Raw genomic sequence first — 17,325 nt, 5'->3', positions numbered from 1 at the left:
CATGAGTGACAGAGTCTTGCGATCACGTGTCCAGTGTATGTAGGTGGTTTCGCATTATCATGGCCCTGGCGTGTATGAATATGTTGATGTGTTTACGCTCGCCGGTGTTGTTGGGAAAACATTGCGTGAACGTGTCAACGTTCATTCTGTCGTCCGATGATGGAGTAGGATTCGTACTCATTGGATAAAGTTGTATTGGCAATGGCGAAACAAACACGAAGGCACTTAATAATTTGAATAACAGATGAACCATCTTCTTTTAAAAAAAACAATGTTCCTATCTCCTTCGTTTTCGTTTGTTGTGTCTATTTATTTATTTTGAATGTATACGTTTAAGAAATAATTCACGCATTTGCTTCTCTGTCTAAGTTTCAAAGTGTTCTGATAAAACCTATCTTGGAGACAATGGTTCGATTATATGTTCAATATAATTCTTGTAAGATTTGGATTACCTGTCACTGGTGATGTTTTCATTTTCAAGTATAACTGCGTCAAGGTATTTATTTCGTCTGCCCATGAAGATCTAATCAAGCAAAACGCTATTTTAAATAGCATCCAATCAGCTTGTCGCAACTGTTTAATCCATTTGATCTATATCCAACGTGTACATCTGACTTCATTACCCACCTGACTTCATTACCCATCTGATTTCATTACCCATGTGCTTCATTTCCCATCTGACTTCATTACCCACCTGACTTCATTACCTATGTGCTTCATTACCCACCTGACTTCATTACCCACCTGACTTCATTACCCATCTGACTTCATTACCCATCTGACTTCATTACCCACGTGCTTCATTACCCACCTGACTTCATTACCCATGTGCATCAGTACCCACCTGACTTCATTACCCACGTGCTTCATTACCCACCTGACTTCATTACCCACCTGACTTCATTACCCACCTGACTTCATTACCCACCTGACTTCATTACCCATCTGACTTCATTACCCATCTGACTTCATTACCCACCTGACTTTATTACCCATCTGACTTCATTACCCATCTGACTTCATTACCCATGTGCATCATTACCCACCTGACTTCATTACCCACCTTACTTCATTACCCATCTGACTTCATTACCCATCTGACTTCATTACCCATCTGACTTCATTACCCATCTGACTTCATTACCCATGTGCTTCATTACCCATGTGCTTCATTACCCATCTGACTTCATTACCCATCTGACTTCATTACCCATGTGCTTCATTACCCATCTGACTTCATTACCCATCTGACTTCATTACCCATCTGACTTCATTACCCATCTGACTTCATTACCCATGTGCTTCATTACCCATCTGACTTCATTACCCATGTGCTTCATTACCCACCTGACTTCATTACCCATCTGACTTCATTACCCATCTGACTTCATTACCCATCTGACTTCATTACCCATCTGACTTCATTACCCATCTGACTTAATTACCCACCTGACTTCATTACCCATGTGCTTCATTACCCACCTGACTTCATTACCCATCTGACTTCATTACCCATCTGACTTCATTACCCATCTGCTTCATTACCCACCTGACTTCATTACCCACCTGACTTTATTACCCATCTGACTTCATTACCCATCTGACTTCATTACCCACGTGCTTCATTACCCACCTGACTTCATTACCCACGTGCTTCATTACCCACCTGACTTCATTACCCACCTGACTTCATTACCCATCTGACTTCATTACCCATCTGACTTCATTACCCATGTGCTTCATTACCCATTTGACTTCATTACCCATCTGACTTAATTACCCACCTGACTTCATTACCCATGTGCTTCATTACCCACCTGACTTCATTACCCATCTGACTTCATTACCCATCTGACTTCATTACCCATCTGCTTCATTACCCACCTGACTTCATTACCCACCTGACTTTATTACCCATCTGACTTCATTACCCATCTGACTTCATTACCCACGTGCTTCATTACCCACCTGACTTCATTACCCACGTGCTTCATTACCTACCTGACTTCATTACCCATGTGCTTTATTACCCACCTGACTTCATTACCCACCTGACTTCATTACCCATCTGACTTCATTACCCATCTGACTTCATTACCCATCTGACTTCATTACCCATGTGCTTCATTACCAATGTGCTTCATTACCCACCTGACTTCATTACCCATCTGACTTCATTACCCATGTGCTTCATTACCATCTGACTTCCTTACCCATCTTACTTCATTACCCATATGCTTCATTACCATCTGACCTATACATCTGACTGTATAAGCCAGAAGTTGTTGTCAATTAGTTGTACGTTTTCTTACAATATACTATAGTTATTACATTCGAATGATTGAATGTCAGTGTTGGGTTTAACGCCGCTTTAACAGTTCTATCACGGCGTGCCAGGTTAATGTGGAGTCATTACTGTCTTAGTGATCAATTCAAAAACCGTAAGGGGGCACGGGTGGCCCAGTCATCTAAGGTGCCGCAATTCGCTATGCAGAGTTGCGTCCCTTGGTCACGCCAGAAACCTATGATTGTGGGTTCGAATCCCAGTTCGCCCCGATTATGTTTCCATACCCGTGCTCGTGGGTTTCACCGAAGTGGTAAACGTCTGAGACCTGCATCACTTCGGGCTTTCCTCCCACATTGAGCTGACACGCCGTGATATAACTGGAATACTATTAAAAGCGGCGTTAAACCCAACCCACTCACTCAAGAACCGTAAACCGTTACTTTTTCCTTTCACGGCCAATGGATTCTGTTTCGTCGGTTGTTCTCTGGCGTTGACATTTTATATTTACAACGTTGGTGACACTTACAAACAAGGTTATGGTACTGATTAACCAAGAATCATTTTAGGTCGGTGATAATATGTAGCACCGTTCTATCTCGTACAGATCGCTATGGATCAGTACAAAACCTTCAGACAAGAATCTTTAACTATCGCACTGTCTGATATCTTCCTCCGCTCCGTCCCTCCTGTGCAGATATCGATATTATTGATAGTCCACAGTAGCCTAGGGAGTGGTGTTTATAGAGAAGGGCGGTCCAGCCGTTGAAGGCGGTGAAATTCGTTGTGTCGAGTTGCACCCTTCAGGCGTGCGAGAAACCGATGAGCGTACGACTCTTGCACAGTAGTTGTTTGATCAAGGTTACAACATTCAAGGCCTCAGTAAAGCTTTCAAAACGTTTTATGGTAGACATGTGGAGGATTTCCAAATTTGACGCATCAGTGACAAAAATGATGTCCGATGCAATTCCCTATTTTGACTTGTACCATATGTCCCCGTGTTTTTCCAGGTGAACAACTGACTTGCCTTTGCATGTGTTTGTGATGGTGCCACCGGTGGGGCAGGATACGCTCACTTTTTCACGAACACCTGGTATCATAACTGTTTGATAGTGATTCAGAAACACATGCTTATGATATAGTCAAAATTGTACTTTCGACTCTGCTTTATGCAGAGATTTCTGTTGGATATGGGGTTTGTCGCTTTATTCAAAACCCGGTTCTCCCTCAATATGTTTCTAATTGTGTCATCACCATACCCCTTTTGAGTTTGACCAGAGTTGTGAATGCTTTAGTCCTGCACCACTTCTGGCTTTCCCCTGACATCAGGTTGGCACGCCGTGATAGAACTGGAATACTGTTCAAAGCAACGTAAAGCCAAACTCACTCACTCAATCATGGCAAGTGACTTTGAGAGGATATTCATTCTGAATGCGGGATGTGCGCTGAATGTGTTAATGTGGCTACCAGATGTTTACCAGCCAGGCAACCCACAACATATATAACTGTTTACAGCAATAAAAGAGTCTAACTTTTGAAGTGAGGCCTGTTTTTAATGCATGTAATTTAAAATTAGTTACCCTTTCATTCAACTCATTCAACACTTGTCAGTGTGAACTATTCTTCATACCTCGGGGTAATCTAGACACACATATTTAAATCTTGATGTACTTGAAACACAATTGAAAGCGGTTTTAACCCAATTTTACTTACTGAACTGTGCCTACATATACAAGAATCGCTGACATTAAATATACTGAGTCAAATTAAAAACTTCACATTTTTAAAAGTAATCCTATATATGATATACAACGGACAAATGTATCAGAGAAGGTAATTTTTAATCATTAATGTCCAAAGAAGGATTTTAATTAACGGTAGTAACCATAATTTGTTCCAAGCACCTACGGTATTCGGTAATAACATCAACAGTTTAAATCATTAGTCCCAGAATCTGATGGCACACAAGTTCAGTAGCGTGTATGGACACCATGTGTGTTGACAACTGCCACACAACGCCTCCGCATGGACCTTGTGATGCTTGTGAACACATGATTTGGGAAGACGACGCCATTGTTGCTGCAAAATGGTGCCAAGGTCTTGCAAATTCTGTGGTTGGTTCTTGAGAGTGCGCAGACTTCTGCCAAGAGCATCCCAGACGTGTTCGATGGGATTGAGGTCGGGAGACCTTGACGGCCAGTCCATGACGTTGACTCCCGCATTCTGAAGGAATTCCTTGTCAAAATTGCTGTGTTGGGTCTGGCATTGTCGTGTTGGAAGATCAAACCGGGTCAATGTGCTGCCATAAAAGGCAGAAGTTCTGGTGCCAGTACCTGGTCGCGGTAAGCAGCACCGTTGAGGTTGCCACGGATGACAAGAAGCCTGGAACGTGCATTGCCACAGAAAGCACTCCACACCATGACACTTCCGCCTCGAAATCTGTCAACTTCCTGTACACAACACTGGGCGTAACGTTCATGACGGCGCCTCCACACCCTCGCCCTACCATCAGTAAATCGAAGATTAAATCGGGATTCATCACTGAAGACGACTTGATTCCAATTCCTCGTAAGTGTCGCTGTGCCCACAATTGACGTTGACGTCTGTGTAATTGAGTCAGAATCGGCCCGCAGTATGGCCGTCGTGCTTGAAGGTGAGCAGTTTTCAGACGGTTTCGAACAGCTTGCGCACTCAGTCTACCCCTAAACAGTTCATTTCTGGTTGTTGTAGCCGTCCAAAATCGGTTACGGAGGTGACGTAAGACAATCTGACGATCCTCTGCATGTGACGTCACACGTGGTCGACCTGGTAGAGGGCGATCAGCGGTGGTATCCGTTTGCTGTAGACGCGTCTGTAAATCATAAACAGTCCGTCGACTACAACCCATCGTCCTTGCGACTTCAGCTACGGACGTTCCCGTCTCCAACATGCCGATGGTACGTTCACGTTGAACATTTGAAAGGCGTGGCATGACAAATGGCCGTAAAGACTTTTGTTTTCTTGTGTTTTTCTTTTTTTGTTAATGACTGCTAACAAGCATGGCTGAAAACACGTGCGGTGTTGTGGCCACGTGACCAGTTGCACGTGAAAAACCACTTTTGCCACTATAGTGCTGTGCACATGATTTTGATCGATTCACCTGCACAAAAACCAGTGTTATCTGAAGACAATACGTGGCCATTACTGTTTAAATACACAATAAGGGCCCACAATGATAACTGGTCAAAATGTTAAAATTTTAGGATTTTGAAGTTTTTAATTTGGTTCAGTATATATGAATCAAAGTAATAAACTCTAACCTGGAGGGGATTGATAACGGAATCGTATCGTATCTCATATCGAGAGACTTATGTTTCACCATCAGAACTGATATGTGAGATTGATATGTGTATCGATCATTAACCCAATTTTACTTACTGAACTGTGCCTACATATACAAGAATCGCTGACATTAAATATATGCATCAAAGTGAGAAACTCTTACGATAACGGAATCGTATCGTATCTCATATCGAGAGGCTTATGTTTCACCATCAGAAGTGATATGTGAGAAGGTAATGTTTCAGGTTCTGTGTATTGATCATGAACCCATTTTGTAAGGTACATGAACTTTTCCGTGAAGATCAAATTGCACATGTTGCCTGACAATGAGAAGAGGTCATCAAGACATTATTTCGTAAACTGCAACCGTGGAATTGATGTATTTGGACAATGAATAATTTGTGAGATTTTGTGTTTTGTCGCTTCCATTTTGTCAGGATTGTTTCTTTTCAAGTGAATTACGTTTTCATTTCCAATCAAGGACAGTTAGAACACTTCACTTGATGAATCCTGCAATGTATTTCGACATCTACAGCACGATATACTATAATTATGAAACCTGCAATGATTAAGTGATGAATGTACTGAACGTTTTGAGACCTACTCTTGTTTGGATAGTTAAAGCTTTACGGGTTATGGAAGCTGATCGTATTTTGATAGTTACTTTAAGCACGACATATTATGAAACCTACAATGTATTAGGATAGTTAAAGCATTTATGCTATGAAACCTGCACTTATTTAGACAGTTAAAGCATCATACGTTATGAAACCTACACTAATTTAGATACTTAAGGAATCGCACGCTATGAAACGTGTACTAATTTAGATAGTAAAAGCAGCACACGTTATGAAACCTACTCTAATTTAGATAGTTAAAGCATTACACGTTATGAAACGTGTACTAAATATGATAGTTACAGTACTACGCGTTATGAAACCTACACTAATTTAGATGGTTAAAGCATCACACGTTATGAAATGTGTACTAATTTAGATAGTAAAAGCATCACACGTTATGAAACCTACTCTAATTTAGATAGTTAAAGCATCACACCTCATGAAACGTGCACTAATTTAAATATTTAAAGCACTACGCGTTATGAAACCTACACTAATTTAGATAGCTAAAGCATCACACGTTATGAAACCTGCACTATCTTAGATAGTTAAAGCATCACAAGTTATGAAACGTGTACTAGTTTAAATATTGAAAGCACTACGCGTTATGAATCCTGCACTTGTACAGATAGTTAGAGCACTACACGTCACGAGACCTACAATTGTTTGATATTCAAAGCACTCATGTTCTCAAACCTGCAATGTATTTGGATAGTCAAAGTACTACTCGTTATGAAACGGGCACTTATTTGCATAGTTTGTACAGACCATAATGTCCTTTTGAATTTCGTCATCGCGACGTGGAAGTCCATATAGCTATACTCTGATGTGTCCATCATCAGTGGATCAGCGTCTTAATAGGTTCCAATTTGATTAAACCACTACAAATAGCGAAATCAAAGTTTAAACCTTACAGAGAGACTAGTAAATTTGATCGGAGTAATTCAAAACCTATTAATAGGTCCATAAGCTCAACTTTCATTACGTATACATGTATGTACCTAACCGTTATTGGTTACATCAATTACACACAGATAATGTCTCATTTGGACAAAAGCCACTGATAACACTTCTAGGCCACTCCGAAATAGGCTCCAGATATCCTGTTCAACAATACAAGGGGGGAATGCATTATTATGTGTTCCTCAAGGCATGTACATGTATCTACGGTTTCGTCACGAAGTAGAATATCCATAGAGAAAAAGAAACCCATACCACTTTTTATTATCTGGTTTCCTAATTTTTGTCCCCCAAACCCATGAGGTCATTTGTCGATTTGCAAATATCATAGATGATCTCTTTGAATGGAAGTAAGTAAGATATAAGGCATAAACTGTCAAAGGTCGAGTCAAATATGTTGTCAAAGGTCCAGTAAAGCAACCAGCATAGTAGTTTACCCAGGTGCACATTGACCATTTTCTTCTAGCAGTTTTAAGATAAATGTAATTAATAACATTTGGTATTAATAACGACTCAGGTTATACACTCTTCAAAAAAGGAAACGCAGACTTAGTCGTAGTTCATTGAAGCTGACTACACAAAAATTCGGTACATAAATTTGACATATGTTATTGGAAAATGTTGGTGGCCTTATATTCGACAAACGGTGCGTCAAAACGCAGCCATTGTCGATTTGCAATGTCTTAAACGGCATTGTTTTCACATTTGTTAAAAAAAGTCATGGAGGAAAAAGTAAAGCAAAATGCGCATGCAAGTTATTACATTCGTAACTCATTGTAGTGCCTATATAAAGGCAAGCATAAGCCACTAATTTGTCATTCAATTGTTAACATTTTTCCAAGTTCGAAAATGCCAAGACTCGGAACATCGGAACATCGGAACATCGCCAAAGGACGTATCCAAAGGGGGTCTTCTGTTGCAGGCCACTTCAACGTCCACCACAGCACCATTTGCCGCCTTTGTGACTGATACACACAGTTCAATTCCACTGCAGACCGCCCGAGAACCGGCCGACCAAGAGTTACCACCCCGGCACAGGATCGCTATATTCGACTTTTCCACCTACGTCATCGCAACGCCACAGCTACGGAGACTGCAGGACGCATCCCTGGTTTGAGGAGGATATCGGGCCAGACTGTCATTAACCATCTTCGCGAGGCTGGAATCCGACCCAGAAGACCAATTATCGTCCCTGTTTTGCAACAGATCCACCGATCAGCGACGATACTGAGTGCCCAGACAGTCCAGAGTGCCCAGAGAGTCCAATGTGTCCGACCAGAGTGCCCAGAGAGTCCAATGTGTCCGACCAGAGTGCCCAGAGAGTCCAATGTGTCCGGCCAGAGCGTCCAATGTGCCCAGTGTGCCCAATATGCCCAGAAAGTCCAGTGTGAGAGTGCCCAGTGTGAGAGTGCCCAGAGCGCCCAGTGTCAGAATGCCCAATGTTCCCAGAGTGCCCAGAGTACCCAGTGTCAGAGTGCCTAGAGTGACCAGTGTGCCCAGAGTACCCACTGTGAGAGTGCCCAGAGGCCAAGTGTGCCCAGAGTAACCAGAGTACCCAGTGTGAGAGTGCCCAGAGTGCCAAGTGTGCCCAAAGTGCCCAGTGTGCCCAGAGTACCCAGTGTGAGAGTGCCCAGAGTGCCATGTGTGAGAGTGCCCAGAATGGCAAGAGTGCCCAGAGTGCCCAGTGTGCCCAGAGTGCGCAGTGTGCCCAGCGTGCCCAGAGTGCCCAGAGTGCCCAGTGTGCCCAGAGTGCCCAGTGTGCCCAGAGTGCCCAGACAGTCCAGTGTGCCCAGAGAGTCCAATGACCCCGGCCAGAGTGCCCAGAGCGCCCAGAGTGCCCAGACAGTCCAGTGTGCCCAGAGTGCCCAGAGTGCCCAGAGAGTCCAATGTGTCCGGCCAGAGCGTCCAATGTGCCCAGTGTGTCCAATATGCCCAGAAAGTCCAGTGTGAGAGTGCCCAGTGCCCAGAGTGCGCAGTGTGCCCAGTGTGCCCAGTGTGCCAAGAGCGTCCAGTGTGCCCAGTGTGTCCAGAGTGCCCAGAGTGCCCAGAGTGCCCAGTGTGACCAGTGTGACCAGTGTGTCCAGAGTGCCCAGTGTGCCCAGAGTGCCAAGTGTGCCCAGAGTGCCCAGACAGCCCAGTGTGCCCTGAGAGTCCAATGTGCCCGACCAGATTGCCCAAAGTGCCCAGACAGTCCAGTGTGCCCAGAGAGTCCAATGTGTCCGACCAGAGCGTCCAATGTGCCCAGTGTGTCCAATATGCCCAGAAAGACCAGTGTGAGAGTGCCCAGAGAGCCAAGAGTGCCCAGTGTGCCCAGAGCGTCCAGAGTGCCCAGTGTGAGAGTCCAATGTGCCCAGAGCGCCCAGTGTCAGAGTGCCCAATGTTCCTAGAGTGCCCAATATGCCCACTGTGTCCAGTGTGCCCAATGTGCCAAGAGAGTCTATTGTGAGAGTGCCCAGAGCGCCCACTGTGTCGAGTGTGCCCAGTGTGCCCAGTGTGCCAAGAGCGCCAAGAGCCCCAAGAGTGTCCTGATTACCCAGAGCCCAGTGTGCCAAGAGTGCCAAGAGTGCCCAGAGTGTCACGTGTGCCCAGAGTCCGGGGTAACAGGGTTTCAGTGTTTGTGACTTCTGTTTTTTATGATGATGCTCTCATTATTACGGACTGGCCAGGGAACGTCTGCAGTAAGACTTCCAATATATCTGTCAAACACAGCTACGATGGATAATGATCCCAGGGCATCAAACATACACACTTCATCAACACGCAGAAACACTACACGTGCCTACTTCAAATGAAATACAATACATTGTTGAACTAGTTAGTAATGAACAGATAGTGTGTGCGAAAATGCCCACAATATAACATAGCAATAAATGAGTATTTCACATGTGTCATTACCATCGAAGTCAGATTAATAACCGCTTTACCGCACTAATCACCCACGTGGAATGGGTTGCTTGACTCCTAAAGTATTTGTTTAGAGTACATATGGAGAGCTTAAAGAGAAGGTTTTTACACCCTCCACAATTAGTAAACGATTACTTCTGATCTCATATTCCCCTTGGGCATCCGTGAAAACACAAGATGGAAAAAAATATGATCTGCCAATAGACTAGTCTTGATGATTGGAAATAACATTAACATTATTTCTTTTGATATTTTCACACCCAGATGACGAGATTTATACGATGGGTCAGTCTATGAAAATGTTTCGTGGTATTTAAGGCATGCACTCGATACTCAACTTTAGGATAATATTGAATACGACATTGATCCTTGTACAGTATACGTTGACATAGTACAGTAGTATTTGTATTTGTGAGTAACAAACTTGCATATTCACCAATGATTTAGATACCATGATTAATGAGACATTAAAAGGTGAGGTGAGGTGAAATTGGGTTTAACGCGTCCAAGATTATTGCACTTATATAGCGACGTGCATGCACGTGTGTGTGTATGGCTGCTTGTACTAGTCCGGACTGATTCCGATTTATAGTGCTAGCACACTGAGATACCATGCCGCAGTTTAACATGAATACCCCACTCAGACACAGTATACTGACTCCGAGCCGTCCAGTCATTGTTTTAGCCCCTTAATGCCGAGCGCTAGATAGGGTACCATCTTTTAACGTCTTTTGGTATGACACGGCTGGGGATCGAACCCCGGACCTTCCGCTCTCCGGGCGGACGCTCTACCACTAGACCACGGAGGCGGTTGAGATATTTAAAACATAGAAATGCAAGAAAAGGAGTATTTAATGAAACTCATGAATTTGTTTGAATACATCAGTTAATGTTAACAAATGAAGAGAAACAATATGTTGTTTCATGTAATGATGGTCGACCACGTCCTTAGTTCAGTCTCTGAATATGGCATAATAATGGAACCTAATGAGTAAGTCAGAAGGTCACGCCCACGCCCACACACCTACCTACGCCCTTGTTTTCTGTCTCGGGGCGTTATTCAAAGGTTTGTGAGAAGGTATCGTGTTGGTGTATTAGAGCTTCGCATTAGAGCTTATTAAATGTTTCAAGAGCTCCTAGATGATCGTATTTGCATATTTATTGGATTGATACCAAGTGTATCAGATTGGCTTGCTGCATCGAAAACACCATCAAATTTATTTAATGGATGTACGTCAATCATAACCAATAAATGTTGAACTGCATGTTAATTAGGAATTATTTTACACTTTGTTTTTATTTCTCGTACTTTACAAGGAGGGTAGGGAACAATTACATGACATTTAAACCTTTTATATTTCTAATATTTGTTGTATTTAAAAGTAAGTGAGTATGGTTTTACGCCGCTTTTAGCAATATTCCAGCAATAGCACGGCGGGGGGACACAAGAATTGGGCTTTACAGATTGTAACCATGTCGGGAATCGAACCCGGGTCTTCGGCGTGACGAGCGAACGCTTTAACCACTAGGCTACCCGACCGCCCATTTTATTTAAAAGGAGAGCAGAAAACATTTATTTGTAATTCATACTATTATGTCTGACACTAGTATATGTCAAGAGATATTATTTTGTCTCATTGACCTTATGTCATCAACAGTAACATGTTTGAATCTTTAGTCAAATACACTGCTGTGACATATTGGGCGATCGTTGTACTTAGGTGTCTAATACAGAAATAATACCCTTGAACTCTTTCTGATTAGATTCGCTGTACAAATTGTTGCACGACAATGCCCGTAGCCACTTCTTGAATTCAAACTGGATTAGAGGAGCAGGTCGATTGTAATAAAACAAATGAATTGCTGAGTGATTGAAGTAAATTAATGTGGTATCCATGTAAAATTTCGGAATAGTCAAATCTCAGGATAAAGGTCACAAGATAACAAACCCATTCATCTCTTTAGAATTGTCGTAAAACCATACTCAATCACTCATTTCAGGCACACCTACGTATAACATAACTGTTTAAATTTTCTCGACATATACGTTAAAGCGAAGCTGCAATAATTTAGTAGTACAGAACAGACTACAACTACGTCACACTTACAAAGGGAATTGTGTTTATACCAAGCAGTGGTTTCTCTCTGATAGTAGGCATATGCACCCATATGCATCAAGTTTTGTTTGTTTGTTTGATTGTTTGTTTGTAGTTCCCATACATCACACACGATGGTACAATACGTGCATTTTGCAACATCCAACTGAAACTACACCCACCAAGAAGAGCTACTGACTACCTTTATTGGTTGGTTTGGTTGTTTGTTGTTAAACGCCGCACTCAGCAATATTCCAGGTGGTCGGTGGTCTGTGGACGGTGGTCTGTAAATAATCGAGTCTGGACCACACAATCCAGTGATTGAAATCATGAGCATCGATCCACGCAATTGGGATACAATGACATGCATCAGCCTAGTCAGCGAGCCTGACCACCCAATCCAGTTAGTCGCCTCTTACGATAAGCATAGTCGCCTTTTACGACAAGCATGGGTTGCTGAAGACCTATTCTACCCCGAATCTTCACGGGTTACATGCATCAAGTATTGATATCAAAGCTAACCAGTCAATATGACCAAAGGTTATTCGATTTGGCGTAATGTCGTGTGTCCCTGAAGTTTTGTTTGTTTGTTTGTTCTAACCCCGCACTCCAGCTGACCAGACAATCCAGTGATTTACTCCAGGCGCCTCGATCTACGTAGGTGGTATACGATGACATGCATTAACCATGTCAGCGAGCCTCGCCACCAGATCCTGTAACGCTCTATAAAATCTCCGTAGAAAAATGCATTGAGTAATGTAGCTACCAAAGGCATAAACTGCTTGAATGTTACACGACATAAAGGAAAGAGCTGACTATTTGAAAGCTGAAGTCATCCCACTTGCCATACAGTCTTTAGGATAAGTTTTAGTCATTTGATGACAAGACTCATTCTTTGCAGGATACCATCTATTGCTACAACACACTTATTTTCTTCCAACGCTCGCCTTTTCCATCCGGTATCGTATATGGTGAGTGAGTGAGTTGTGTTCAACGCCGCTTTTCACAGTATTCCAGTTATATCAAGGCGTGTCAGCTTGATGTGGAAGGAAAGCCCCAAGTGATGCAGGTCTCAGACGTTTACCACTTCGGTGAAACCCACGAGCACGGGTATGGTGCTGACAAACCTAGAAACATAGTCGGGGCGAACCGGGATTCACATCGTACATGGAATTACATGTAACTTTCTATCCGGTATAAATCGATCCAGGGCAAATTCTGACAATCAAACCACGAGCTGATGTGTAATTCCAGCGTTGAGGAAAGAGAGTCGTCGAAAACCACATTCTCTCCTTAATACACACCCCGCCACAAGCAGTTTCTGGAATCCTGGAAACAGAAAAACTCGTCTCATCAACTGTCTAGACATGGTCAGGGAATAGTCAATAACAACACATGAATTACCCTCTCATACACAACTCGCATACATAACTGGTTGCAAATTAACTGTATATGCTATGAGCGTACGGTGTATTTTGAGTTTGCTCGCATGTATATTATTCTTTAGATTTCGTACGCGATGTAGCTCATCAACACATGTCAAGATGTCATCGACATGATTCATATGGACATATATTACTCAAAAGAACTAAGAAAACACCCGATCCTTTCAAATTACTATGGTATGAGAGAGTTACAATATGACGGAATCGGGTGTTCTTTAACTTCTTTTAAGAGGTATACATGAATGCGAAAGTGTTCAACTGACCAGATTCTTACCATCAACCGTGTTATGTAGGGTTTCTATTCATTTGAGTAACGAACTGTTGTCATTCGGTGAATGTTTTCGGCAGACACGAGAAATGATAAAATAGCAAAGTTAACAGCACACACAGTGAGTCAGTGACTTTTAAAGATGTTTTCGTGACAAGTTTGTTATATGATAAGGCCAATGTGCTTATTCTAACAACTATTACAACATCATGACATCACCATACTCAGAGACCGTATCCATGTATGTGCAAACAGATAATTATAAGATACATACATGGAAGATGGTCATTTCACTGCTTTGTTTGTGTGTGGACCTAAATTTGAACATGAATGTTTCGTGAGTGTTTATCAAGACTGTGTTTTTAGTCATCCTTCACAGAACATAATACAAGTGTTCAAACTGAAACGCAAAGTAACTACCATAAAATGAGGTATACGTAGTGATACACGGTGATGATGAATTCTCAGAACAACGCAATTTCACGTAATAATAGCACCATCAGGTGTGTACATTTCTTTATTCACTGTCTTCATCAACGCCTGTTCCAGATCACTCTTGACACACATAGCAGCTGAAGGGGTGAGCGTAGAGAATAATACTGACATATAATCTGGTGTATTGTCATTTTGAGTCGTCTCCGTACTTCTCTTATATTCATATCCTTCATGGCAGTTGAAGCTATGTCTCGTGGGTGATTACAGTCCAGCCTAATCTCATGTATTAATTCATCTCTGCCATCAGTCCGATCTTCTGATATCCTAACATATTTGCAAGTATATGACTTCATTGTCTTCGGCCACATTTACAGGGTATTGTGAGTGTCAAATATTAACAAAGATACTTTCTACCGTTTCATCAACGTTCAGTAGATACAAAATTTGTCCGTCATAAGTGACCACGTTTTTACAATATCAATATTGTTGAACCCGAAAGTATGTATGCTAATCCTACATCGACTCTAAAGAGCATGCGGATTGTTGGGGTCATACATATTTTACACATAATAAAAATCGGTGTTTGCGAGAAGGTCCGTGAGTATCAATCAATGAATATATTATATAAATATAACGTCAAGGCGTGAGAATAATTGGTCTAGATTATCTGCCGAAAAAGACTTCATTAGGCGTAACAGGCAAAATTGGATCACTGATAATCTGTTATAACACCACGTGTCCGCGAAAAGGGAAACCATGTCCTTCCCTACCGGAAGCATCCGCCACTCACACAGGTTAGGTTTTTTTGTTGCCTGACCCCCCACAGCAGTGTTCCTATCTTACGACGGCGGTCTGAAAACAATTGAGGCCCGATATGAAAAAAATCAAGTGATTGACCAGATAATTCAATGATAGCACATTTACTGGTATCGTCGAAATTGAAAAGATATGTTAATTTTGAATTACTACTGTTGTGTACAAGTGTAGAGATTCTGCTGCTTATAAGTGATGTGAGACATTGAAGAAATTATTCGTTTTTCAACGCAGTTTGTGTGTGTGCGTGTGTGTGTGTGTGTGTGTGTGGGGGGGTTGGGGTTTGGGGGGGGGGGGGGGTGAGTGTGTGTGTGTGTGTGGGGGGGGGGGGGGGGGGGGGGTTACTGTCTTGGCCCCAACATCTTTTATAATTGATAAATGCGACTGACCTCTTGATGAAACTCGGGGACTTCAGTCCATCAGCACAGTCATCGACCCAGTGCAAGTAATTATATGTCAACGCCAGAGAATAATCACTCACGATTATCTGCCGAAACAGATTCCATTTGAAGTAAAGGGCAAACGAGCTGTGAAAACTATACGCAACTGTTTGTGGCGGTTTTATACTGGAATGCAAATTATCGGTATATTCAGCATCTAACTTCAGTTCCAAATGAAATCAATAAACAATTATGAGAGATTTTGGATATATCTACTCAAATGCAATCACCAACAATTACGGGTATAATTTGTTATCATTATTAAGATAGAGCATCATGCCATTTTGAATAAACGTTAATATTTTGAGAGTAATTAAATTTATATATTGTGTCAAGGATTATCAAAATATGGCGAACACGTGTGTCACATATGTTATAAGTTTGAGTTTGGATTAAACCCCCTGGAGAATCCCACAACGCATATTCATGTTATTCTCAAATCTTGAACGTTTTGAACCAGTATCTTTAAATGAGTATCAGCTACGTAATAAATAGTTACATTTCAAAATTTTAAACTCCTTCGTTTGAGTTAAGTATTGCAGTACCGGATATTTTACAGTGACAGCAACAGGTACTTATAATACTGGGCAAAGTTTGTCAATATAAGGTATAAATTTATTCCTATTTATTTTTAAATAATAATTTCACATTTATATAGCGCCTTGTTTCAACATTTTCTCAAAGGCGCCTAGTCACAAGCTCTACAGACAGAAGTTTAGATGTGTCTTGATCGTGGTGCTTTGATTGTGACTCGGAAGTCCGTTCCACAGTTGTGGTCCAGCTTCTTCGAAAGGTCTATGGCCGTAGTTAGCCGGGCGGGTAAAAGTACAGTGACCTCAGAGCAGGATAGAAGATCATTGATGTAGACTGGGGCTTGCCCAAGAAGTGCCTTGACTACAAGTATGAGCATTTTGTAAATAACTGTGTTTGGTATTGGCAGCCAATACAGATCTTTCAAGACCGGTGCTATGTGCTCATATGTGTGTCTCAGTAATGAGTAAACATACGTTTTTATATAATGCCAGTTACCTTCACAAATCAAAATGAAACATGACGTCTTACTAAAAATGTTTATACCTTATTTATTACCTTTTATGAGAAAACACGTATTACATGCATAGTCGGAATGAAGGATGCAGTTTGCACATATATCATTAATATTGAAAAGGTTTTGTCGCTTTCTTACATACTTCCTCGAAACAAGCGCTTGATCATTGTAACATTTTCATTCGTATTGTATGTTCATTAACATAATCCCCACATTCCAGGAAATCAACACTTAGTAAATATAAAATGGCAACCCCAAAGAATAATCAACCTCGATTGTCTGCAGAAATATTCCTGAAGTTAAAGGGAAAATAGTCGTGACAATTATATAAATTTAAAACTGAAAAGCTATGATGACACCAGGTGTTCGCGAAAAGGGCTATCATGTCCTGCTCTACCAGTACACCCGCACTCACACAATTTGCATAAAAAAGTAAGTGTTTGTTTGTTGCCCAACGCCCAATAATATGTGGTGTGACCTTTGTCAATGTGGGGAATATCAGCCTGGTATCGTATACAGTGTCCTATGTATTCAATGTCTGGGGCTAGATGTTATAAACAAACATGCCCCTAGCAGATAATGGGTCAATATATATTTTTTCGGTTTTAGGAACCAAACGTATTTACCAGTCAACTAATATGAATTTACAGAGGTCACTTTTGTGTGGAGTGATGTCGGGTTAACATGGACG

General features: G+C 41.8%; 1 protein-coding gene across 1 annotated transcript; it reads left to right on the top strand.

Annotated features, from left to right (window-relative positions):
• Positions 1-5,211: 5,211 nt before the first annotated feature.
• On the top strand, positions 5,212-8,990 carry LOC124148772. The gene is made up of 3 exons (XM_048385895.1): positions 5,212-5,220; positions 8,392-8,644; positions 8,701-8,990. The coding sequence occupies exons 1-3, from the start codon at positions 5,212-5,214 to the stop codon at positions 8,988-8,990; spliced, it is 552 nt and encodes a 183-aa protein (XP_048241852.1).
• The last annotated feature ends 8,335 nt before the right edge of the window (positions 8,991-17,325 follow it).

The sequence above is a fragment of the Haliotis rufescens genome, unplaced genomic scaffold, assembly GCF_023055435.1.
Source record: "Haliotis rufescens isolate VD_foot unplaced genomic scaffold, xgHalRufe1.0.p SCAF_6, whole genome shotgun sequence".
NCBI lineage: Eukaryota > Metazoa > Mollusca > Gastropoda > Lepetellida > Haliotidae > Haliotis > Haliotis rufescens.
Note: the sequence above shows the minus strand (reverse complement) of the source record. Positions and strands in the feature narration are given on the sequence as shown.